Source organism: Canis lupus, chromosome 30 (genome assembly GCF_048164855.1).
Source record: "Canis lupus baileyi chromosome 30, mCanLup2.hap1, whole genome shotgun sequence".
In the NCBI taxonomy this organism is placed as follows: Eukaryota; Metazoa; Chordata; class Mammalia; order Carnivora; family Canidae; genus Canis; species Canis lupus.
This window is the reverse complement of record NC_132867.1, coordinates 38270308-38297737: the sequence shown is the minus strand read 5'-3', so window position 1 is coordinate 38297737 and position 27430 is coordinate 38270308. Positions and strand designations below refer to the sequence as shown.

General features: G+C 41.2%; 1 protein-coding gene across 3 annotated transcripts in view; it reads left to right on the top strand.

Moving 5' to 3' along the window:
- Positions 1-27430, top strand: part of DSCAM (DS cell adhesion molecule) — a 732791-nt gene that overhangs the window by 495587 nt on the left and 209774 nt on the right. For all 3 annotated transcript variants that reach the window (XM_072807037.1, XM_072807038.1, XM_072807039.1), the window contains exon 11: positions 17911-18084. In XM_072807037.1, coding sequence (XP_072663138.1) covers positions 17911-18084 — 174 coding nt within the window. The remainder of the gene's footprint in view (positions 1-17910; positions 18085-27430) is intronic.

The window sequence follows — 27430 nt, the reverse complement described above, 5'->3', positions numbered from 1 at the left end:
GAGAGTGTGAACGGTGGGGAGGCACAGAGGGCGAAGGAGAAGCGGCCTGCGGCCTCCCTGCTGAACAGAGAGCCTGACTTGGGCTCTATCCCAGGACCCTGAGATCATGACCTGAGCCAAATGCAGGCACTTAACCAACTGAGCCACCCAGGCTTAGTAGTATGATCACATTTAAGGCTTTTGGTCTGTACTAGCCCAGGGTCCTTTGGAAAATATTGCAGCAATTTGCATGCCTATGAGCAGTTTGAGGTTGTGTGGGTCCCTGCATCGTCACCAATTCAAAAGGATCTTTTATTCTTAATCTTTAAAATGTGATGGTTGAAGAAATGGCTTTCTGTTTTAATTTGTATACTTGGATTACTAACAATGTTAAACATTTTTTTTTAATTTAAATTCAATTGTCCTATGGTTACTGACCACTTCTTCCCTTTTGGGAAAATTTCTTTTTTTTTTTTTTTAAGATTTTTATTTATTTATTCATGAGAGATACAGAGAGAGAGAGGCAGAGACACAGGCAGAGGGAGAAGCAGGCTCCGTGCAGGGAGCCCGACATGGGACTCGATCCCGGGTCTCCAGGATCACGCCCTGTGCTGAAGCCAGGCGCTAAACTGCTGAGCTGCCCCCAAGGGGAATTTCTTATTCATGTTATTTTACATGCTTCTCTCCATGTCTTATTTATTTGTAAGAGTGTTTTTCATAAATGAAATTGTGTTTCATCTGTCATGGATCTGATAGACATTTTATTCCTTCCCATCACTGACGTGTGAATTAAGTCACAGTAGCCTTTTTTTATTTTTAAGTTTTATGTGCGATATGAAATCATCAAAGAAACATAGAAATTGCAACAAATTTTTATAAAGTTACATTCCCCCCAGATAGCATCATTCAGAGATAAACAAAGATAACTATTCTCAGTGTGTTTGGCTAGCCTTTCAGGCCTGTCCCCCAGAAAATATATATATCCGCAGCTATGTGTGTAATTTTGTGAGCTTTGTAAATTGATCATATGATTCTTTCTGACTTATAATCTCCTTTCTTTAGTTACCAATATGTTGGGAATGTCTCTCCATGTCAATAAACATGGGTGTTCACTATGACTTTTGAATACCTGTCTAGAGTTCACATTAATACTTCCTTACGTCCATCTAACTATCTCTTTGCCTTTGTTAGGATTGGGCTCAGTGCCTTAAAGCTACAGGGTTTACTCTTTCTCCTGTGAGGAGTCTGGGCAGATAGTTCAGGACCAGTTTGTTTTTTCCTCTAGGGTATCAGGAACCCAAACTGCTCATATCTTTGTTCTGCCCCTGTTGGCAAACAGCTCCCACCACTGAGCTCCATGGCCACTTCTACTTTTCCATGGAAGAGGAAGAGCAAAGGGAGAGAGTTCTACTGGACCTGAGTCATCTGCCCACAAGGACCTCTCCAGAATATGCTTAAATCAGTTCTGCTGGTCTGTACCCTGGGTCACCCCACCCCCCACCCCTACCAGCACCTGGCCTTCTCTGCTGGCTCTGTTGCATCCCTAGTTCCCCCACTCCAATCTCATTTTTATGGTCAAACTGATTGCAAAACAATGAAACTGTAAACCATATGTGTCTTAATTCTCTCCAGAGGTTCTCTGCGCTCAGCCCCCTTTGTCTGGCTTGTGATAATGCCAAGAACAGCTTCACCTGGCACAGAACTCTGTCTTGGTCAAACCCAGAGCCTGGGCACCTGTTTAACTGTGTGGCCACCACTGGTCCCAAATAACATATGCAGCCCCACCCCTGCTCCCCATCCCCACTGCACTTCCTTCTTTTTACTCTGAAGAGAGATCCCTCTAATAAATTGAGTAATAAGCATCAAAACAAACAAGCAAACAGAAACCCCATAGGGGTCTGCTAGATGCTTTGTAGCTACTCGCACAGCCACCATCCTACAATTTGGGCTATTTCACGAAGAAGGGACACTTGGCACTTAGGTGTGTCCAACACTATTGTTAGATGGTGTATGTTAGCTTTTTTCTGAGTTCTCACTATCATAAAAAGGTCCCAGTGATTCTATCTCATCGATCCTTGTGCGTGTCCATTTTTTCCAGGGATAAATTTCTATGAGTAGAATTGCTGGCTCAGAGTAAGCAATTTCTATAGCTTTCAATACGCCTTGGCCACCAGCCAGAATTGTATTCCTGTTTACAACCTTCCAGAGTTTACAGTTTTGTCTGTTTCTTACAATGAAAATAATACCAGGTGTTATGCTTATTTTTATTATTTTTTTTAAATAAGTGGTCTACTACTTTATTTTTAAAGATTTGAGAGGTGAGGGAAGGGACAGCACATAAGTTGGGGGATGGATAGGGGAAGAGAGAGAGAATTCTCAAATCAAATCTATGCTGAACACGAAGCCCAATGTGGGGTTCAAACCCACGACCTGGAGATCATGACCTGAGTTGAAATCAAGAGTTGGGCATGTAACCAACTGAGCCACTCAGGTGCCCCAATGCTTATTTTTAAATATCTTCCAAGAGAAAATGGGGAGATTGTAAAGTATTATTTTAATTATACAACTAATAAAGACATTTCTTAAGAAAAATTTAAGCTTGTTTATGGAGCATGCTTCCAGTAATCAAATATTCACTAGGGGCATAAGGGCACCTTCCTTACATGTGACAAAAAAAGATATAAACAAAATAGACTTGGGTTGTTTGGTTTAATCCTGAGGCTGAAGAATTCCAGAGTAAATGCAGTGACTTAAAGGTAGCTGGTGTCGGAAGGAAACAATCTTTGTGGGACAATAACATCCTTACATCTTTGACCTTGAGTCTTGCGCCAAGTCTGAAACATCCAATTCTATCTCCTGATTTTTTTTTTTGTCCTTTGATATGCACAAACAAGGCCTCTTGTCTAAAGAGAATTTTTTAAATCAGGGCTGAATATCATAGTGGGCCTCATCTGTGCTCCCAGAGATGTATAGAGGCAGGAACGGGTTTCAGTTGCTGTCCTGGGGACCATCCCCAAGGAGGGCCTGCCATGGTAAGAAACGGCCAGTGCTCTGGCCCATGGCCTCCTGTGGCGACCTTTGCTCCATGGCTGCCCATGGACAAGGCTACTTCTGACCTCCAGGGAAGATTCGTCATGGAAACGTTCAAGGGCAAGTGTCAGAGACACACGCCTAGGTGTGTCAGGGGCAGAGAGAAATGGGGAGAAGTTTGCATTTCCTGGGAAGGCCCAGGAAAAGGTAATATTAGCAAAGCCTGAAAGAAGCAGGAGATGAGCTTTGTGCACATCAACAAGGAAATCACCAAAGGTCAAGGGGGCAACTGGTACCAAAGCCAGGGGCAGAAGTGTTTATGCCTGGAATGTTCTGGAAACACTGAGCAAGCCTCTAAATCTTAGGCAGAATGAAAGAAGATCCTAGAGAGGTTCCAGGAGGTCAGATTTCCCATCTATCGAGGTGGGGGTGAGTGGGGGTCAGTATAGTGGTGATGACGCTCTCCCCTTTCTTCCACTGCCATGCTGACCCCAGAGCTAGGAGGCTGTTGGAACAATCCAGGAGGGGTGGTGGGGTCCGTGCATTGGCTCTGTGTGTTGAACACAGACTATATGGAGGCAGGACTTGCAGCTGGAGCCTGTGAGGAGGCCCGAGCTGTGACATGGATTGGATTGGGGTGACAGCAGTGCAGGAGGGGCAGCAGTTCAGAACCCGCTAGGCTGATGGGCTGGCCGTGGGAATGAGCAAAGGGGAGGCATCTTTGAGAAGAGCTGGAGCACTCCCAGTGGGCTGTGGTCAGTGTGTGCCCCTCTTTCTGTAGACATAGCCCTCAAGTCCCAGAATAAGCAATGAGGAATCTTACAAGAAGACTCAAAAAACATTTTTTTATTAATGCTTTCTCCACTGTCGGAGCTCGTACCTTCCACCTTCTGGTCTACCGCCATTGGCCCAACTTTAGATTTGCTTCCGTTCTGTGACATTGACCCTGTGCCATCACTAGTCCTCAGCCACCAGTGAGGACTATTTTTTCCAGTGAGCACTATTCCACGCTCCGCTTTGTTCACAATGGCGTGTCTGCTCCTTTCTCACACATAAAGCCAGTTTGGCCGGTAGGAGACTGGTGGCTCACATTATTTTCCGGGAGGGAACAGAGGCTGCCCGACTTCCTGGTGGAGGGGACTGAATCACTTTACTGCATGTACCAAAGAGCTGACTTCGGAGTCTGGCCAATGTAGAAGTTGGTGCCTTGATGTTGCTCATTTGGGGTCAGTTTTCCCACAGCTGTGGTGTGCTATTCAATACGTAGATGCTAAGCATCTTTGTTTAAGAAAACAATTCTTAAATTACATCTGTAAATATTTGTTCTCTCCCCTGCCTTTCATTTTCTTCTGCAGGGTCCCCACTGTGGCATCATACGGCTCCCTTCATCTATCTGCTAGAGGGGCCATTTTCTCTGATTTTTTTTTTAGCCATTGACTCGAATTTGATATTTTAATGTTTATTCTCCACGCCTCTTACCCCAGCCAAGTCTGTTCTTCTTTGCACTCTCTCCAATTTTTCCTTCACGTTTGTGATTTGATGTTCCCTCCTCCTTCCTGCACTCCTGCTGGTTCATACTTCACTCTTGCTTGAGCTCTTGCTTCTGAACAAAACAAACGGCTGTTTTGTTCACAGCTTTCATCTAACTCCTGGCAACATTTTTCTGGTGCGATCTCATTACCTGACTTTCCCCCCACTACCCCCACCTTTCTCTATCATAGTATCTTTGCTAGATCCTGGCTTCCTTTTGAGAACTCCCATTTGAGAAATACTCATATCCCCCAGAAAGAGATTGCTTTGTGCAAATATCTGGTTGCTCGTTTAATTCTGCCTCTCTGATTCTAAGAGCCACAGCAGGTGCAGGGAAGCTCCTGCCCCACCCAGACTGGGCACACTGTGGTCCCTGGTGCCCGGAGTGCCCCCTAGAGGTGCCCCCAACTCTGACAACGCATCCTTTGCTGATGCTTGCTCAGATTCACAGCCATGGCTCTCTGTCCCTGTCCTTTTTTTTTTTTTTTTTTTTAAGATTTTATTTATTTATTCACGAGAAACAGGGAGGGAGGCAGAGACATAGGCAGCGGGAGAAACAGGCTCTCTGCAGGGAGCCCAATGTAGAACTTGATCCCGGGACCCCAGAATCACGACCTGGGCCAAAGGCAGACCTTCAACCCCTGAATACACCCGGGTGCCCCTGTCCTTGCCTTTCTGCACACAGCTCTGCTCGAGGTACACTTTTTTTGTTTTTTTGTGTTTTTTTTTTTTTGTTTGTTTTTTGGTTTTCTTTGGTTTTTTTTCTGAGGTACACTTTTGGTTGACCATTTACCTACTTTGTGGTTGAGATATTCCATCCCTCTTTCTCCTACTTGTGCTTGTATGATTTCCAGGAAGAGAGGAAATGCTTGTTTTATGCTGCCTTCTGTAAACCCTAAACCCTATTGTTTATATTCTAAGCTGTATTAAATTTGGGCTTTCTTTTAGAAAAATCAGTGAAGCGGGAATCTAGGAGAAGCGGTTAAGAACTCATCAGTTAAGAGACTCACCTGAGTTCAGACCCCTCCAGACACCACGCAGTCTGGCTGTGTCACTGCAAGAAAATTACTTAACCTGTGTGAACCACAGCTTCCTCGTTGTGTCTGGCAGATGAAATAAGGGGATTAATGCAATGATTTAGTAAGATGATTCATAGAAAGCATTTATGCTGCTGCCTGGCACATAGCAATTAGTCAATAACATCATCTGTCATCATCCTTAGCTCACATGGGTAGCCAGTTGTCCTAAAACCATATATTGAATAGCCCAACCTTTCCCCCACTAACATGAACTGCTTTGTAGCCTATGGGGGGAAAAAATGTCTCCACTGACATCTGTTTTTGATCCTCTCTTTTACTCTGTCCATTCTGGCATCAGGACCATGTGTCTTAGAGGGTTATCTCTTCCAAATACGTTTTGTCATCCAGTACAATGATACTCTCCTCATTTGCTTTCTAAAAATGTTCTGTGTTTCTCACATGAAGTTTTTTTTTTTTTTTTCTAGATGAATGTTAGGATAATCTTATCAAGTTCCAGGAAAAGTTATTCTGAAAACTTTGGGAGATTGTAGTAAATTTAAAGGTTTATGTGGAGAAGAAGGGCCTCATTGAAATATCTAGCCTTCCCAGCCAATATCATGGACACTAGTTATTTAAATCTTTTTTAAAATGTCCATTATAATGTAATTGCTTTCTCTCCGTGTGCCTCTGGCAGTGAGTCTTTGTAAGCTTCTGTCAAAAAGTGTCTTTGGTCCTTTTCAGTTTTCTGGGTGGCATCTGGGCCACCCGTGTCTCTTCTCCCAGGGAAGGAAAGGTTGCCCCTAATTTGGAAGATTTCCTATTTTCTTCCACTCTCTAGGGCACACGGAAGCCTGCAGTTGGGGTGGGGCCCTGCTTCACTTGCCCGTCACTCTCAGATTGCTTCTCTCCCCGCCTCTACCTGTGTCCTTTTCTCCCTCAGCAAAGGCACATTCACATGGGAGCGAAGCTTCCCCAGCAGCAGTTTTCCCTGGAGACTTCAGAGCATCCACCGCTGCTTGGTGCAAGGCAGTTTTGCTTGTGTTCAGTCATCGCCACTGTACCCAGAGAGCCATTCACAGGTGCCATCTGTCAGAGGGCCTGGCTGTCCCTCACCACCAAGGTCCCAGGAGTGTCCTCTTCTGCTTGATGTCAAACCCCTTGCCCTAACCCTCCTCTCTTGTTGTAGACTCTTTATAGAGGCCAACAGGGACTTGACTCTATGGTTAGAAATCCACAGAAATGCTGAGCAAAATAAGTCAATCGGAAAAAGACAATCATCACACAATCTCACTCATCTGTGGAATTTCAAGAAACAAAAGAGACGATCATAAGGGAAGGGAGGAAAAATAAAATAAGATGAAATCAGAGAGGGGGGGAAACCACAAGATACTTTTAACTCTAGGAAACAAACTGAGGGTTGCTGGAGGGGAGGGGTGGGTGGGGGATTGGGTAACTGGAGGATGGGCATTAAGGAAGGCACTTGACTAGGTGTTATATGAGACTGATAAATCACCTCTTAAACTAATAATATACTATATGATAACTAAATTTAAATAAAATAAGTTAATTTTTTAAATCCATAGAAATAAAAGCTGACACTTGGAACAGTTCTCTGGGTGTTGCCATTCACTCTGCTCAATTCCGGACTGAGAAACAAATGCTATGCTTAGTATTTGGTCAAACTGCTCAAGTGACCTCTCTGGAGCCCCCTCCTACTTCAGGGGCTTGTCCCTGGATGCCTCCCCTTGGTTCTGCTCACCCCTTCCCTCCCAAGGTCAAGGTGACATCCCAGGGCCATTCAGAGCCCCCCAAGGCCTATGTCTCAGGGTGACATGAAGAACATGCAGCATGGGACAAGTCCCTCAGGTGCTCCTGGGCTCACCACTTATCCTGCTCTTTGTGTGGGCAGAGTGCCCAGAGTCTCTAACCCCATGGGTTCAACCTCTCCTCTGCCTTTGGTTTGCTGGACCAACAGCAAACTTCCTATGTCTTTCCAGTAATATCTACTTCAAGCTTGTGGACTAGGCACAGCCAGGCCCAACTGCTAGCCAGAGTTCCTGTTCCTACTAGCCCATAAATATGTGACAAGAATCTGAAATTAATACAGGGAAAGAGCTCAAAGCATCTAAGAAGAAGACAGCCTCTCCCCAGGACATAGTGGTGAAAATAAACCCACAGCTTCAAGGCCTAATGTAGGGCTCCCTGTATGAGGAAAAAGCAGCCCCACTTATATGGTCCCCACATGGGGACAATGAGTCTCGCTGAGCATAGTGAGTTCTTGGAAAAGAATTGTGTGTAGAAGAGAGGGGTTCAGTACTCAACATACTGTTTTGTTTTCTTCCTTTGATGGTAGAGTAAAACTCACCAGGGATGAAAATCTTCTGCCTTCGTCTGTGCAAAAATGAGTAGAGCCTCAGGGCCCTGAGAGGTGCTCTAAGATATGTATTGCTCCCCACCCCAACCCACAGAAGCTGCAGTTTCCCTGAGACGTAGTAGCGTCACCAGGACAACAGGCCCCAGGCCCATCTTGCCTTCCCTTCCCTTCTTTCTCTCTGTTCCTTCCTCTGCCCTCTTCCTTGTTGCTCCTATCGATGGAGGCAGCCACACCAGGAGCAAGTGTCGGGGGAGCTCTTGCTCCAGGGAAGAGGTAGCTGAAGGCCTTGTGTGCTCGATGCAGCTGCAGAGGCTCCTGCCAGCCCACAATTCCAATGCAAAGCCATGGTGGCATCAGCATCATGCAGCCACTTAAACTCCAGGCAGGGTCACACATCCTGTCAGCAAGTGCTAACTCTTGTCAGTTCATGGTTCTATTTTTTTAATATGCACATGAGGGGCCAGGTGTTCCATCTTACTGATGGAATCCTTGCCAGTTAGGTATAGAGTTAAAGTCGTGCAGTTGGCATGCCAAGCTAGTGGGTCTCGTTAAGACCTGGGCAGGTACGAAGCTAGTCCACCTAAGTGAGGTGGTTTCTCCTAGAGAGCCGCCTTCAGTAGAGACATAAAGCGATGAAGGGAACGGGACTGCTGCACAGTGAGCACAATTATATGCAGATCTACAAAACAGGTAACCTTAATGCTGTCCCACTTCAGATGCTTTATCAAGAAATGATTTAATACCAGGAATTAGATTCATCCAAAATTTTGGGAAGTGTGGGATAAACCCAGCTACCTTTAAGGAACTCGAGAAATATGGGGATTGTGAGAAGCTGCTCCCATCTGTGGCTAGAGCTGCATCTGGCAGGTGAGCAGTGATAGGTTCTCCCGGAAGTAATGTTCGGTATCCACCTGTTCCCCAGCTTATTGCTTCTGAAGGAGGATGGTGGGTTTTTTTTTCCTTCCCTGCACCTTCCAAACTGTATTCCAGTGTCTCTCACTGGTGAAACAGAAACCAGAGCCTGGTGACAATTCAGCAGGAAATGGTTTTTTTCTGGCTTCCAGTCCCTGTAATTTAGGGAAGTGATGAGAAGGGAACCAGGAGGCTGAGGATAGAAAGACAGTATCTGATATGGACATAGAGACAAGCATGTGGGCAAAATGTCACATGCCTACACTGTACAGCCCAAAAGCTTCTTTCTCTGGGCTTGGAAATAGCTCTCCAGCCAGAACCTTGGAGCAGTGCCTCTGGAGTTTGCCTCTGCCCACTTCTGGGGGCTTCTCCAGAACAAGACACCAGAACTCAGCACCCAGTCACTGAGCAGTGGTTCCTTTTGCAGCTGCTCACCCTGGAGCAGGTATGATGCTGCTGCTGTTGCTACTTCCCCTTCCCCCTCCCATCACCACATCTGTCTTCATAGCTACTCATTCCTGCAACCCACCAACTCTTCCCAGACAAGGAAAACCTCCTTGTGCAAGCAAAGCAAACTCATTCCTCCGGGAAACACCATCCTCTCCATAAGGATAAAAGAGATTATGTTTTTGATTCCCTGGTGTAGAGAGGGCTGTGCTCCTAGCCTTACAGACCAGGGAATGTAGAGAGATCTCCTTCCATCCATGGTTCAGTTTGACTTCAAATCAATGTTATTCGGCCCTTCTGGAGAGACTCTCTGCATGTGGTCTTTGACGAACTTCTTTGGTTCTTGTGTGGGTATTTATATTCACATTCATAGACCCTTGCCTTCTTTGGTGAACAACAATCTATAGAGCATGGAAATGCATTGTTCTTCGTTTCATATGAGATGAAATTAAGGGTGCAGAAAGAGTAAGCTACTTTCTCAGGGGCACTGTTTGTAAATTTCCAGTTCTTTTGACTCTTAGTCAAGTGCTCTTGTTACAGACCAGCAACAACTCAAGAGTGGAAGAAAAGGTGACTCAATCACCATCTTCACTGTTGTCTTCAAAGTGGGTTCCCTTGGTGACAAAGTGGGTTCTCTTCACCCTGTGCCCACTCCCTCAGTCCTTGGAAACACTGCTAAGCATATCTTTCCATAAATAAGTAAGGTCATACAGCATTAACACCCCCAGTAATTCAGTATGTGCCTTACATAATGCTTTAACATTTTCCTTTCGTGTAATAGAGCATTAAAATTGTCCCCACTTGACCCCAGCTATCCACAGAAAATTGACAGCTTTTTAATTAATGACTTCTGGCTGCTATAGTGTATCTTCTAGCTAATTATCCAGAGTGCTTGCCTCATGCCAACAAGATTACAGAATTTTGAAAATTGTATGCACCGTGTAAAATTTTGCTCTTTATAAAATAATGATAAACCTAAAGTGGATGACCAATAATTGTATCAAACTGTGACAAAGTCTACTTCCCTCAAATTAAACAAATACTAACCCTTGGACTGCTGTACTTATGGTAGATGAATTGTTTCACTATTATTCTGTTTAGTAAGTATGATCAGATTTATAAATTGTGTGACCCTTCAAGTGAGGTTCATTTCCTCATGAAAAAAACATTTAATGTTTTTCCAAATGCATTTATATTTTATTTCTGTCTTTGTTAAGACCTTTTAGTAATGAAGAGGCTTCTTTCAGTCTAGATAGGAATTAATAGATAATCCTTGTCCGCTATTTAATTTAGACATCTTAGCAACATAGTTAAATCCTATATTGTAATTCTTTGGTATAAATGTGTCAAATATAACAAGTATTTTTCTGTTGAAAATTCTTCAAGGAAAGGAAAACTAACGTTTTTTACATGAATGATCCTATAACCAGCTCATACTCTCTATCAGCATTTCATTAGATTTTTTAGGGTCTTGTACATAGTTTTACATAATTTACAAATCCCATTGCATCTTCAGATTTCCTGGTTTTCTGTCTTATGGATATATTCTCTAAATCCTACATTTGGCTGAATTTTTAGGCTGCATGTTTTGAACTAGATCTAGCTCTCTTCTTACAGTTAACTTTGGGAAAGGCATCAATAGCCATTACAGATTTTCAAAATGTGGACCAAATTTAAGCTCTTAAATAAACATTACGGGGTTTTTCTTTGATTCTAAGTTCTAATATATCCTTTTATACTGACCCTAAAGAAAATGTTATCCATAAGAAGGAATTTTACAATTTATAAAACCAAATTTTTAAAACATACAATCAACTTTTATTGGAGAAAAAGCACATGATCATTTCAATAGATAATAAAAGATAGATGATAATATTTGACATCTAATTCTGATTTTAAAAAGAATAACAATAAATTTATGTAAAATAGGAATATAGAAACACTTTTTAAGATCCAAAGTGCTTTGGCAAATAAAGAAGAAAAAGAAAGTCCAGTAGATACCTAGGCCAAGACTGTGGATGGACTGTTCACAAAAAAAAAAAAAAAAAAAAAAAAAAAAAAAGTACAAATTGCCAATACATTCATGAAAAGATGTTCAAAAACAAAGAAAAATATTAAAATAGTCAAAATGTGCAAATTAAAATGAGATATATACTTTATTGATGAAGATCAAAAAGATCAATCATATACATGCATGAGGAAAAAATGAACCTTCAGCCAGCACTGGTGGAAATGAAACTGATGTATCTTTCAGTAAGTACCTTAGCCATGTATTTCAACCATAAACAAGCAAGTTTCCACTCCAGGCCTTAACTCAAGAGATCACCTACCATTCTATTGGTGGATTGACTGATAAGTAGAAAGGGTCCTTGAAGGAGTTTCTGTATTATCTCCACTTCTACGGGTGAGAACACTGAGCAACCAAAAGGTTACCTTATTATCTAGTTTCTCAGTGTATTGATGATCTGTTGCTCTATAACGAATTACCCCCAAAATTAGTGGCTTGAAATAAAGCACATTTATTCTCTCCGTATGTTCTGTGGATCTGGAATCTGTGTATGACTTAACTGAGTCCTCTGGTTCAAGGTCTCTCCCACCACTGCAATTAAAGTGTTGGTCAGGGAGGCAGTCATGTCAAAGTTCAACCTGGGAAGAGTCTCCCACCAAGCCCACTCATGTGGTTGTTGTGCTGTGTGGCAGGATTCAGGTCCTCAAAGACTGTTGGTTAGAGGACACCCTTATTGGATTCTCTCCATAGGGTAGCTCACATTCCCCAAAGTGAGGCCACTAGCCTCAGAAAGAGAGAAGGATTGAAATAGAGGAAACAGTCTTTTGTGAGAATAGCTACACTCAGTATCTGCTCCACTGAAGGTGCTCAGTAATTGAACAATAAATCCTATTTATGTAAAAACATAGCATATTTTTATATGGGCTTACTAAATGCTAGGAAAGAAAAATTATGAGATTGGGGACATGAGGAGTAAAAAAGGACATTTACTTTTTACTGTTTGAATTTTTGACCAAAAATTATCAGATCCCTAATATGGGATTCTCGTGTTTTATACCATACTAGGTAAGCTGGCAGGTAGCTTTCATTAATTATTTTTTTTCAAAAGCAATCATTGGTTTACTGACATGTTCATAATTCATGAAATATTTGTTAAAATCTTCTGTGAATTTTATGTGAATTAATTTTAAAGGATACATCTTATACATGTTTCTAAGTTTACATTTTCTACATTTTGACAACTTCTCCATTCCCAAAGGGTGAATGGATTAAGATTGGTTTTGTTCATTTTGTCTCACTTCGGAAAATATTCAGTAGCTGATACTGTAGAAAGCAACATGTTGGAATTATAAAAGAAAAATACTATTATGTCTTTAGAACTTCTCATCCCTGATTTTGAATTCTTTAAGAGCAATATAAATTTAACTTTTTTTCCACTTAAGTTATGTTTGTTATGATATTTCATACATAAGATATGTGATACAAAACTAATCCATATATATATTATTTTTATATGTTCCAACTTCCAACTTTACAATTATCTTACAGCTGTGTGTTCCTTACACACCTTGAAACCACATGTCAGCTAGATAAAGGGTATGAGTCAAATCCTGCCCACAAGCAGTCTTTCTAAATAGATGTTATTGGAGCCCAATTACACTATTTTGTTTGTATATTTTCTGCAGCTACTCTTGTATTCTAGTGGCAGAAGTATGTAATTGTAGTAGTGTGGCCTATAAAGCCTAAAATATTTACTATTTGGCCCTTTATGGAAAAAGATTTGCTCCTATTGTTTATATTGAGAATTTTTATCCATGAGCATGGTGTCATGCTTCATTGATTGGGTCTTCATTACTTTCCGTTCTCGAAAACAGTAGAGAGGTTCCTAAAGAAGTTAAAAATAGATCTACCCAATGATCAGCAATTACACCGCTGGATAATTGTACAGATGTACAAAGATACAAATGTATTGATCTGAAGGGTCACCTGCACCCCAATGTTTATAACAGCAATATCCACAAGACAAAGTATGAAAAGAGCCCAGATGTCTATCAATAGAAGAATGGATAAAGAAGATGTGGTGTATATATATATATATATATATATATATATATATATATACAATGGAATGCTACTCAGCCATTAAAAAAATGGCTGAAATGGCATGAAATCTTGCCCTTTGCAACAATGTGGATGGAACTGGAGGGTATTATGTTGAGCAAAATAAGTCAATCAGAGAAAGACAATTATCAAATGGTTTCACTCATACGTGGAATATAAGAAACAGTGCAGAGGATCATAGGGGGAGAGAGGGAAAACTGAATGGGAAGTCATCAGAGAGGGAGAAAAACCATGAGAGACTCTTAGCCTAGGAAACAAACTGAGGGTTGCTGGAGGGGAGGTGGGTGGGGGGATGGGGTAACTGGGTGATGGGCATGAAGGGGGGCACGTGATGGGATGAGCACTGGGTATTATAGGCAACTGAGAAATTATTGAACACTACATCTGAAATGAATGATGTACTATATGTTGTCTATTTGAATTTAAATTAAAAATGTTGGCAATGGGATTCCTGGGTGGCTCAGCTGTTGAGCTGCCTTTGGCTCAGGGCATGATCCTGGATTCCCAGGATTTGAGTCCCACATCGGGCTCCTTGCATGGAGCCTGCTTCTCTCTTTGCCTGTGTCTCTGCCTCTCTCTGTGTGTCTCTCATAAATGAATAAATAAAATCCTTAAAAAAATATATTGTTGGCAAGAACATTTGTAATCCTTATGGGCCAGTTTTGTACATACCATTTCAAATGAATCTCTAAACACTTAATCTTTTATGCAAATGTATTATTTTTATTTCAGTTTCCAACTGCTTGTTACTAATATATGTATAAATAAAATTAATTCTGAATTGTGTATATTGATATATCCCATGACTTTGCTAAGCTCACTATGATTCTAGCAATTATTTGTAGGTTCTTTTAGATTATGGATGATTTCATTACAAGTTTTCTGTAGAAACCTTTTATCAGGCTAATTCATCTTCTTTCTAGTTTGCTATGAGATTTTATTATGATGTTGAATTCTGTAAAAAAAAATTTGTGTGTATTCAATTGGTGACGTTGTATTTCTTTTTGATCTGTTGATATAGTGAGTTTCATTGACTAATTTCTGAATTTAAACCAACCTTACATTCTTGGAGTAAATCTCATTTGGTTGATACATTATTGTGTGTATGTTGATATATCTGATTTGGTAATGGTTGGCTAAGGATATTTATGTCTGTGCTCATTAGGAATATTGGTCTGTAGTTCTCTCTTCTCATAAGGTTTTTGTCTGACTTTGGTACCAAGAGGATGCTTGCCTCATAAAGTCAGTTGTAAAGTGATTTTATATTTTCTGTAAGAGTTTGTGTAAAATTGGTTGTATTTCTTCTCTAAGTGTTAAGTAATATTTACTAGCAAAGCTGCCAGAGCTTTGGGTGTTATTTGTGGAAGGCTTAACTATAAGTTAAATTTATTTGTAGATATAGGACTATTAACTTTACCCACTTTTTATTGAGTGCTCTTTGATAGTTTGTGTCTTTCAAGAAATGTATCTGTTTAATTTATCAAATTCACCGGCACAAAGTTATTTCTGATATGCTGCTATCATCCTTTTAATTCAAGTAGGTGCTGTAGTGATGGCCTCTTTCATTATGGTTATTTGTAACTTGTGTCTTTTCTTCATCAGTTGTCCATCTGGAAGCTCACTAATTATATTGTTTTTATTTTTTCAAAGAACTGACTTTTGGTTTTATTGATTTTTCTCTATTGTTTTTCTGTTTTGTATTTCGCCAATTTCAATTTTCCTCTTTATTATTTTCTTCCTCCTCCTCACTTTGGGTTTTCCTTGTCCTTCTCAGAATAACGTAAGGTGGATGCTTAGATAGTTGATTTGTGATCTCCTTCCTTTTCTAATACAATAATTTAATACTACCATCTTCCCTCTAAGTATTGCTTTTAGCTACATACCACAAATTTTGTTATGGTATTTTTATAATTTTTCAACTCAAAATATATGTATTTTTCTAATTACTTGGTAATTTCTTCTTTGACTCATGAGTTATTTACAAATGTGTTGTTTGATTTTCAAATATTTGGGTTTTTTCCAGATATATTTGTTATTAGTTTCAATTTTACTTTTGCTATGAAAGTAGAACATAACGTTTTATTTTTATCTCATAACATCTACTGAGATTTGTATTATGACTAACAATATCGTCTATTTTGATAAGTGTCAAATGTCCCCTCAAAACCAGTATGTAGGATCCCTGGGTGGTGCAGCGGTTTGGCGCCTGCCTTTGGCCCAGGGCGTGATCCTGGAGACCTGGGATCGAGTCCCATGTCGGGCTCCCGGTGCATGGAGACTGCTTCTCCCTCTGCCTGTGTCTCTGCCTCTCTCTCTGTGTGACTATCATAAATAAATAAATTTTTTTTAAAAATTATAAAAAAAACAGTATGTATTATGCCGTTGTGGGATGCAGAGTTCTGTAAATGTCGATTAAGTCAAATCGATAAATAGTGGTATTCAAGTCCTCTGTATTTCAAGTTTTCTTTCTTTTGCTCCTTTCTTCTCTTTTTAAAACTATAATTCTCAGTGTTAGAGCATTTGATATACTTTCAGAACTGCAGGACAATCCATTTTGTATTTTTCACCCTTTTGCACTTTTTCTTGAACTTTGGATGTTTTCCATCCACCTAGCTTCAAATTCATTATTTTTTCCCAATTAGCTTGTTTAAGCATTTCTTCACATCTAATATTGTGGGGTTTTTTTTGTTTTTATCACTCTGCCTCTTTTATAGTTTTAGGATTCTTTCTGAACCCTCACCTGTTTATGGATGTTAATCATAATTATTATATTATAAAGTCCCTGTCTGAGAGCTCCATGCCAAAGTTCTGTTGATACTTTTTTCTCTGGTTCTTCTTTCTTGCTTTTTTGTGTGTCTCTTAATATTTTATTGAATTCTGGCACTGGTGCATAAAAGAAAAGTAGAGATTGTGGCAGGTTATGTTTATTTCCAGTTCTTCACTTCTTGTCTGTTTTATGCCAAAGATGGAATTTTTTATGTACTCCACATCTCCTTGCAGGGCTTTTAACTCTTTGCAAGAGTTGAGTTGGCCTAGTCACCAGTGACTTCAATTTTCTGTGTTCTTCAAAGAATGATTTTGTAGATTAACAGGTTCTCTTCTTTGTTGTTAGAATGGATGTGACATTCTTTTGTGTCTTTCTCTATACTTAGCAGTAGTGGAACTCTTTTTTTTTTTTTAATTCAAGTTTTCATATGTCCTCTGTAGCAGTTCTGTTTTGATAGAAACCACCTGTCATAGGGATTCTACTTGTCCTTATTTAGTGAAAAAAATGTCCCCTTGATACATTATAAATTCCCCTGACTCTTTGTTGGGGCTGGGATTCCTTGTGTAGAAATGAGGGAAGGGAAATCACAGCCATAGTCTCTGCCACTGTGAACTGAGACATACCAATAGGTAAGTGGTCAGTTTGGTGTAGAGACAGCAGGAGGAAGAGTCTCCTTCTCCTGTCCCCAGATGTGAAGTCTGAAGTTTCCTGCATGAGGAATATGGTGATAAGGCACGTGCTTAACTTCCATGCAGGATCTGGGGCCATGGAGACCAACAGGCCATTTCTAGAGTACATGCCTGGCTCATGTTATGGGTTTTCTCCAGGAAGATAGAATTGGTCCTCAGCCCTGCACCCTCTCCCCAAATCCTCACACTCAGGTCACAAAATAGAGAGGTTCTGTGAGCTCTTCAAGGCTTGGATCATGTCCTCCTAGTACCACCCAATGCCCCTCACACAGGGGCAAGCAACATAATAAGTAAATTGAAACCATCATCTTCCCTGAACTCTTCCCAGACCATAGTCCTACTTTTCATTATTTCTAAAAGATTTAGTTTCATAAGAATCTCCCCTATGAGTCATGTCACATCTATGACCACAGAATTATCACCTTGAGTGCAATACTCAGAGGAAAGTGATGTTTTAAATCTGTGCTATCTTAGTGGCCTGACCTGACTTATTTATTTAAATAACTCTAAATGATATTAACATGCATATGTTTCTAGACTGAAATATATGACTGTGCTTAGAAAAGAAACCTTCAATACTTATATTCTCCTGTAGACTCAGGTGTGTGCAGCAAGAGAAGTCTTCAAATGCCGTGTCCCTGGAGTACTCCTTGTTTACATTCATATTAATTCCCTGGGGACACAAGGCTTCTATTTAGTCTCAGGAGAGACATCTACTTCTGTGCTCATTCCACAGCGATGCCTTTGAATAATTTATCAGCTACTTAACACTCATCACACTTGGCTTTTTATGTAGAAACAACCTGTAAGGTCTCTTACACTTTCTCTCAGGTTTGAAATAGTACATTTGAAGTAAATGTATTTCTCTGTAAACAGGAATTTCCACATTGGAAAAAAAATTGGTGGATCTCATGACTGCCCTCTGTTTGCTAAATACCTCTCCTTTCTCTTTACTAGTCTGGTGAACTTGAGCTCACCGTCTCCCCATATTTGCTCACATTGCATAATTCTCCCTCCTTTCTATTGTACTCCAGGTGCTGGGGTTCCCCAGTTCCAACCAATTGCCCTCAATGGCCGAATTCAGGTCCTGAGCAACGGGTCCTTGTTGATCAAGCATGTCGTGGAGGAAGACAGCGGCTACTACCTGTGCAAGGTCAGCAACGATGTGGGCGCGGACGTCAGCAAGTCCATGTACCTCACGGTGAAAAGTAAGGAAGAAGAACGCTTTGTTTTACCTAAATAGGTCTTTTTGTGGTTAAATTTGCAATTGTCTCCATACACACTTGTTTAAAAACAAAACAAAACATTAGTTCGCTATAGCTGAGGTTTGAGGTTTTGCTCTCCCAGGAACACAGCTGAAGGCGAGGGCAAAAATCCAGCCAGTTGCAATAGCCTGACCTTGTGTCCCAGTATCTGGGGCCATGTGCTCCTCCTCTTTTGGGTCCTATGGTCAGGTACAGGCTCTGGGCAACCTAGCAGGTGAGTGGGCCTCTGCCTTTAGCACCCGCATTCCTACTCTGTTTTTATTGTGGAAAAGCCTAACATGTGTTCTAAAATGTGCTCTTTCCCAAGGTCTGTTTCCATGCATTTTATTATTTGCAAGCGGCTTTTCCGTAGGTTTCCTTTTAAAGATCCTTATGAAATCAAGCAACCGGAAACCTTATTACCAAAGAAACATAACTACAATAAAACAGAAACACGTAACTCTATACCTAGGGTCCATATTACTGACCCATTTTGTAGGAGAGGGCAACATATAATGAAATTATTTTTATACTTTGGGAACTGAACCACCAAAGAAGGGACATAGAGTGGGCCAACTTTTACTGGGTACTGCTTTTTAGCAAATGGGTGTGCATCTAGTTTTCAGCGAATGACTTGTCTTTGTCCATGTACATAATTTTGTTGGAAAAATTGTGATTTCTTACTGACAAGGCTTTGATCAACCTTTCTCTTTTTTATTTTAATTGTATTATTGATAGGCTGGAAAGGACCTCTACCATTTCACTTTTTAGGGGTATTGAATTTAAAAGTGAAACTCAGTGGTGTGTATAGGTGTGTGTGTGAGAAAGAGAGAGAGAGAGAGATTTAAGCTGGCTGCACAAAGATTAGTATCTATTCTATTTTACTAAGGATTTATTCTAGTTAATCCATTATTTCCAACATAACAATGAAAACATCAAGCTGTTTATCTGCTATACTTTTACATCATGAAAAAAATCACAGTTCTGGTATAGGGTTGCTTTAAAATATGTTTCGTAGATATCCAGCTCATAAATTTGACTTCTAAATTTTATAGTCTGGAGGAACTGATTTGCAAGAATCTAAAGACAAATTATCATATCATATTATTTAAGTCCAAAGTTGAAATAGTAATTTAAAAAATAACAAATTAATGAAATATTAAGGGAAATCAAGAGGTGAGAGCCAATGGTAACCAATATTGATCCATCTTTCCCCCAGTAAATCTATTTTTTAATTTGATTATATTTAATCCAATTTATTTGATTTATAAATTTGATTATATTTTTGTAACTTTGATGTATTTTTAAATTATAAAAATCCTTCCATTCCATAAGTACCTAGGTGTGCTCTAATAGATTCAAGACCCTATAAAGGATGTAAAAACATCATCCATGGGCTTTACCCTCATGAATGAAAGAGCTTAGTTTTTAGAAGAGGAGATAACAAGGAAGAATATAGAGCTTACTAATATTAATGCAAAATGGAAAATAATATAATATGTGCCATAGATGTGCCTTTCAGAGGAAGATAGAACTGTCATTTTGAAGGGATTAAGGAGAGCTTCATGGGAAAAAAATCCTTTACAAGTGGGTGGAATTTTTAAAAATGCAGAAGCTGACTTTCCCTATATTTCCTCTCCCCACACTCTTAGTGCTACTAGTAGAGCATGGAGGGGGACCACAAAGATGTCTCTCTGCCCTTAGTGAACTTCCTTTCTTGTGGGATGATCAGGAATGATTGTGTACAACTCCTATCTAGTAGAATCCACTAGAAAAAAGTACAGAACACTAAGGTGCACAGACAAATGTGTGATTTATGTTCGTGTATAGGATCAGAGACTGAAGAGTGAAAACATAGTCCTAGAGGATACAGTGGATTTCAATAGGTACAGTCTCTGAGGGTAAATACAAGAGCATGAGGGAGAGGGAACAGAGAGCAGATAGAAGAAACCAAAATTCCAAGGCAGGGCACGTGGGTGTGCAATCAGTGAAGCATCTGACTCTCTCAGCTTAGGTCTTGATCTCAGGATCATGAGTTCAAGCCCCGTATTGGGCTCCACGCTGTGCATGGACCATACTTAAAATAGCTACCTACCTACATACATAAAAATAAAGCTCCCAAGGCTGTTTACCCGTTGGTAATTTTGTCTGAATGTTGTACCTCATACATGGAGGAGGAAGTTAGATAGGGAAATGGTTAAAGTGAGCACACATCAAAGGGAAATGGTTTTTAGAGTTGGCCAATTTTAGATTCCCTCAAACCATACCATCTATTAGCAGAGACGGGCATTTATAGAAGAGTCAATTTTACCAATTTTTAATAACCCTTGGTGCTTTTACAATTAGTTCAGCATCAAATCCCTGGTATTTTTTAGCCCTTTATAATCATAATATTTAAATTCTGGGGGGGAAAAAAAGATTTGAGACAGAGATATAGAAGCACAAAGACAGGAGATATATGGTAAATAGGTCTATCTCTCAAATGATAGCATTCAAACAACAGCTGTAAACAGGGGAATGACTTTGCTTTTTTGCCTGTATTTGTTTGACCAGACCATTAAATGGGTTAAAGTGGATGAATGGAGGCAGCACAAATAGTAATGGGAGATCTCCTGCTTGGTGTACAGCTATTTTACTAAGAAAATAGGAAGGAAGTTGAAGCATAGAGCATACCCGGATGATTTAATGCCCCTCTGAATGGGAACAAGATTATACCTGGTACCACAGCAAGGCAGGTTCTAGGCTCTTCTCATCTGACAGTAACCAGACTTTCATCAGGCACTTTCTTTAGTGTTTTATTGTTAACGTCTGTAGATGAGAGAAGGGGCGCACTAAAACGCAGACACACATCCACATGCTCATGTCAATTTACAGTGTGTACACACCAAACCCAGATGCCTTTCAGGTAGAAGAAGTGGAAAAACCATCATCCCATTATCTTGTATTTTAATCAATCTCTCTCTCTCTCTCTCTCTTCCTTTTTTTTTTTTTTTTTTGAGAGAGAGAGAATGAGTGATGGCAGAGGGAGAGGGAGAGAGAGAATCTTAAGTAGGGTCCACACCCAGCATGGAGCCTGATGCAGGGGCTGGATCCCACAACCCTGAAATCATGACCTGAGCCAAAATCAAGAGTTAGATGCTTAACCAATGAGCCACGCAGGCACCCTTTATTTTAATCTCTTAATAAGGCCCTAAATATGGCATATACCCACACTCATGAACACACACACACACACACACACACACACACACACACAGAATTCTATATAAACATGGAAAAATCATCCCAAATGAACTAAAACTATCTATTCCAAGGGACACCACTGGCCAACCCCCGGGAAAACCATTGCATGGGATCACTAAAGAAAAAACAAAGTTTCCTCCCCCTTTTCCCCAAACAGTTGATTACAATCTTTCAGACACTAAAGAATTTCTCAGTATTGTTGGAATTTATTACATAAAACTGGTAGCAAGTCTACTTTGAGGTGGTAATCACTATTTTGACTACCCTCACGCAGTAGCCCCTAACTGAAAACCCCATTGGGGAAAAGCAGGGAACCCTAAGTTCTGGGTCAAAATTAGTAAATTCATCAAAGCCTATGTGAGATGGACATGAGGGTAGAGAATGAAGCACAGTATAATCAACAGGGAGCCCAGGGTTTGGTGAAAAGACTCCTGGGGTTGCACCCCACAGCAGCCTGGTTCTTCTGGTTTTCCACTTCTCATTAGCGATCTGGGACAAAATGCTTTACTTCTCTGAACCTGCAAAATAGGAAGAATCACACCTTCCTCGGGGGAAGAAAATTAAATGGGACAAAATCTGTGAAGATTCACCGTAAAACGGAAAGCACTCTGTGTATGTGTCTATTCCAGTACATACAAATAATAGGTGATCCCGTTGTTTGGAGAGAAAAAGAAATCAAAGGTGCTGATGGTGGTGTGTGCTGGAGTATTTCCAAAAAATCACTCTGAAGGAGAAAATTAAAAGTTTGTAGGGTCATAAGAAAGAAGAGGAAACATGATTTCCAAGATCCAGGGGGAAGAAGCTTCACTGTCCATGTGATATTGATCCATGGGAGTGGCGCCTTCAGAAACTCAGACAGCCAGCATCTTTTTCCTAACTCCACTTGTTTACAAATCAATGATAGATAGATAGATAGATAGATAGATAGATAGATAGATAGATATTTCAAACTGAAAGAAAAATATTTTGATAGGAAATTTCGTGGCTTTAAATAAAAATATGATAATTCTCTCATTTCTGTAAGTCATATAAAAGAAGTGGGCAGCAAATATTTCTGAATTTAGTAGGAGAGAACTTTGCCCGATTAAGTGATGTCAGGAAATGAATGCAGGTTCTCAGGTGAGGGATCTGGATTCCCAGGATGGCTGGTGCTGGGTTTTATACACATTTTAATGACCTGAACTCTCTCAACTGGGCATGCTGTCGGGGGCTCACTGGAGATGCGGGGAACCATCTATTGTGGGCTGAGTCTCTTGCAATAGTAGAGCGATTGGACAGCGAAGCCTCCCAACACACACACACACACACACACACACACACACACACATCTTCAAAATCAGATGTGAGGAGTCTGTGGGCAGAGATGAGGCAATCAAGTTGGGACGAGTGATCAGGGGCAGCAATCAGTGGGATAGGAAAATAACTAGAGCAAATCCTTTCGATTTTGTTGGTCTTGCTGCTTCTGATTCTTCATATGATAGAATATTCCTCAGCCATCAGAAAGGATGAATACCTACCATTTACATCGACATGGATGGAATTGGAGAGTGTTATGCTAAGTGAAATAAATCAATCAGAGAAAGACAATTACCATATGATTTCACTCATATGTGAATATCATCTCAATTATAGTTTAGCTTTTACCAAAACTCATCCCTGGCATAGAGACTCAAAACCTCAGAGGTTGTTAAAGACTTTGGCAGAAAAGACAGAGACCAAGCTCTATTTTTTATCTTATTTGGCCTCTGGGACAACACTGCAGCCCCCCACCCCAGGGCCACCAGGGGCTACAGAGACTCTTCCCTCCATACCCAGACCATGCGGGTTCTGGGGCATCTGGTCATTGTGATAAGAAAAGAGCTCCCCCAAACTGCTAGGTCTCTCAAACGATGAGCTGTCATCCCTAATGTTTCTCCTAGGTGCCAAAATTACACCCTCCCCTCACAGCCTTCTGCCTCCGGGCCTGTGTGCTCCCAGGAACACTGAATTCCAAATGGATCTGAGGCCCCAGTGCATAGGCAGCTCCTCTCCTGTCACTGCATACAGTATGAAAAGAGCATCCCTTATCAAACAGGAGTAGGAATGTCCCTGGAGAGGTGGTACTTTCAGAATCCAGTGAACACCCCTGCCTCCCAGAACCACCCCACAGGCTCCAGTGGGGCCGTGGTCTCCGGGCCTCCCTCTGTCAGGCTCATCCTGGGCAGGTCCCTGGGTGCCAGGCCCACCTCTCTTTGCGGCCAGGATTCAGGCACACAGGCCTTGTCAGCTTTGGTCAGGTCCCAGGACCTTGGCCATTTCTGGACAGACATTGGTGATGGGATGGAACCTCAGGCCACTCGAGTCTTGCCATTTCCAGGGAGAATATATTGGAGATGGCATCAGTTAATCTACCACCACCTTTGAGAATCTACCCCTAGATATTCAATTCAACCTTCAGGACTTCCTGCCTTCATACTCTGCTCCTGAGACCCACAAACCTTTACTCCACACCTAGTTATCTCAATAAAAATCTCCTCTAGTCCTGGTGGCTGTTCTGTGAGACACCTAGAAGGAAGGAGCACAGACCCATGCTGCTGCTCCATGAAGCTTTGATGGCCTTAATCAGACCCACAGAGGCTTTTTGGTCTCCTCATGGTCCCTCTTACAGGATACCCTTTCCTCTAAGAACAAGGTGAAGGCTGGTTTTGCTCTTACAGAGAGGGGGAAAGAGAGTTGTTGTTTTTTTTTTTTTTAAGATTTTATCTATTCATAGAGACACAGAGAGAGAATGAGACGCAGAGACACAGGCAGAGGGAGAAGCACGCTCCACGCAGGGAGCCCGACGTGGGACTCGATCCCGGGTCTCCAGGATCACGCCCTGGGCTGCAGGCGGCTCTAAACCGCTGTGCCACCGGGGCTGCCTGGAAAGAGAGTTTGAATATGAGCATTACTAAATTTAAATTGTTTTATTTCCTAAACTACCAAGATAATGGAGTGAGTCTTACATCGATGCTATTTTCCCCGATATTTTAATTCAGGAGCTTCTGGATCAAGCTTTGACTCATGGGCTCCTGTGGGCTGTGGTTATCCCATGAGGGTTCTTGATATCATGTGCAAAAATATTTTTTTTCTGAGAGAAAATACTGGCCTTCATATATCCTCGAAGGGTTCTATGATGGAAAGAAGGCCAAGAACTACTGTTCTGGAAAATCATACCCTGGATGTCCTTATTGTGTTTTCCTTGTAACCCACCTGCCCCCACCCATCAGAGCACTGGACTGGAAGAAATCAGGCACAAAATGAGAGGATACAAGGGGATAAGGAGTGGTAAATAACCATAAATCAGGCAGCAGACTGGACTCTGTTGAAGACTAGGTTTTGATATTGCACTACCTTCCCTTCATGATCGCACTCTTACTACAGTCCTATGCCACATGTGACATAAATGAGTGAAAATGATGTAACTCAGGTTGTAGTCAGGCTTCAGACTCACGATGTCTGGGCTCTATCCCCTCCCAGCTGTGTTACCCAGAGCAAGCAACTTATCCTCTCACCAGGCCTCTGTAGACTAGAGACAGTGAAAATACCTCTCTCATGGGGTTGCTGTTAGGCTAACATGAGCCATCACTCCTGACATCCAGTTGATGCAGAGCAATGGTGGCCCCTGTTGTAGTTGATGTCAGTACTGTTGTTACAATCATCATCATTTCTGAGTTACAGTCTATGACTAACCCCAAACAAGACAAATTAGTGTCGGTGATAGAATATGAGGTGTCCCTGACTCAAAAACACCCAGTTGACACATTTTCATGGCTTTAGCATATACCAGCCTCCACTCCAATTTATTCTAACACATATGTCCACACTTATATCCCCCACTCTTCACCTCTGGAGTCCAACTGTCAAACATATCTGCAGTTTTCATGGGAATGTCTGGGTGCAAAAGCAGAGGATGGGAAGAATCATGGGAATGTAAAAATGGAAACACGGTGTGGGGGGCAACTGTTAGCCATTGGAAGACCCCCATGGCTATAATGCTGATGGTGGATGGTGGCTCCTTCCAGGTAGAGCATCTTGTATTCCACATAAACATTTACATTTTACTTCTTAAATGAACCTGAAAAAAATAATAAATAAACCTGAAGTTATATGAGCTGAAGATTCTTTGAGGTTAATAAGGAATTTGTAAAATGGGAAGATGAATTGAGCAGCTGTAATTTGTTGGCAACTCCGGTTTCAATCTCCTTCATCTCTTTTTTTTTTATTTAAGTCTTTTTTTTATTATTGGAGTTCCATTTGCCAACATATAGCATAACACCCAGTGCTCATCCCATCAAGTGCCCCCCCTCAGTGCCCGTCACCTACTCACCCCCACCTCTGCCCACCTCCCTTTCTACCACCCCTTGTTCGTTTCCCTAAGTTAGGAGTCTCTCACGTTCTGTCTCCCTTTCTGATATTTCCCACTCATTTTTTCTCCTTTCCCCTTTATTCCCTTTCACTATTTTTTATATTCCCCAAATGAATGAGACCATATAATGTTTGTCCTTCTCCAATTGACTTATTTCACTCAGCATAATACCCTCCAGTTCCATCCACGGTGAATGGATAAAGAAGATATGGTATATGTATACAATGGAATATTACTCAGCCATTAGAATCTCCTTCATCCCTTACAGAGATTCATAAAGCATGATGCTTTAGGGTGGGGGTAGTACAGGTCTGTGAGAGGAAGGGCGTTTGAGAGTCAATGACAATGTGCAGGCCTGGGGAATGTCTGGTGTCCCAGAGCAGGGAGTGACTGGTGGAGGAAGGATGACAGATTCAAACAGCGTTTTTAAAAAATGTTCCTTTACACCAGTGAGAACGGCTAAAATTAACAAGGCAATAAACAACAAATGTTGGTGAGGATGTGGAGAAAGAAGAACCCTCATGCACTGTTGGTGGGAATGCAAGCTGGTGCAGCTACTCTGGAAAACAGTATGGAGGTTCTTCAAGAAGTTAAAAATAGAGCTACCCTATGACCCAGCAATTGCGCTACTATTTACCCCAAAGATACAGATGTAGTGAAAGGAAGGGGCACCTGCACCCTGATGTTCATTGCAGCAATGTCCACAATAGCCAAACTGTGGAAAGAGCGGAGATGTACTTTGACAGATGAATGGATAAAGAAGATGTGGTCTATGTATACCATGGGATATTACTCAGCCATCAGAAAGGGTGAATACCCACCATTTGCATTGACATGGATGGAGCGGGAGGCTATTGAGTTTGAAATAAGTTTTGAATGAGTTTTAAAATAATTCAAAGAAAGACAATTATCATATGGTTTCACTCATATGTGGAATATAAGAAATAGTGCAGATGACCATAAGGGAAGGAGGGGAAACTGAGTGGGGAAAAATTAGAGAAGAAAACCCTGTGAGACTTCTGACTCTGGGAAACAAATACAGGGTTTCAGAAGGGGAGGAGATAGCATATGGGGTAACTGAATGATGGACATTAAGGAGGGCCCATGATGTGATAAGCACTGGGTATTATCCTATATGTTGACAAATTAAATTTAAATTAAAAAAAATTTTTTAAATGTTTTTTGGGATGGTTGGCACTCCTCCAAGAAAAAGAAAGTGTATTTTTTTCTTTTGCTTATTTGATTCTTCTTTCTCCTCCTTCTGCTTGAAGGCTCCCTTCTACCCAGCAGCTGAAAAGTTATTTTTTGCTTTTTAGGGGTAATCTCAGCTATTTCAGGGTTTCTCCGTTGATTTAAGAACCTTCCTCCCCCACGGCCTTCTGTGGGTGTTGGCATCAGTGTTCTGAGTCTGGTTAGCTGTCACCCTCCACGCTGGCACTTACTGAGATGCTTGCATTCCTATCTGGTTCCTGTCTGTGGGGCCACTGCCTAGAGGCCCCCCCTTTGGTCCTCAGGCTACCATTGTGGTATCTGTCCACTCACCAGTCAGCAGTATCCACTGAAGTCCACTAGCATCCAGGATAGTTCTAGACACTCTGTATTGATCGAACAAGACAGAATTGGTTAACTGTCATGGAGCATGCATTTCCATAGAGAGAACGGCAGGTGCATCGGTATATA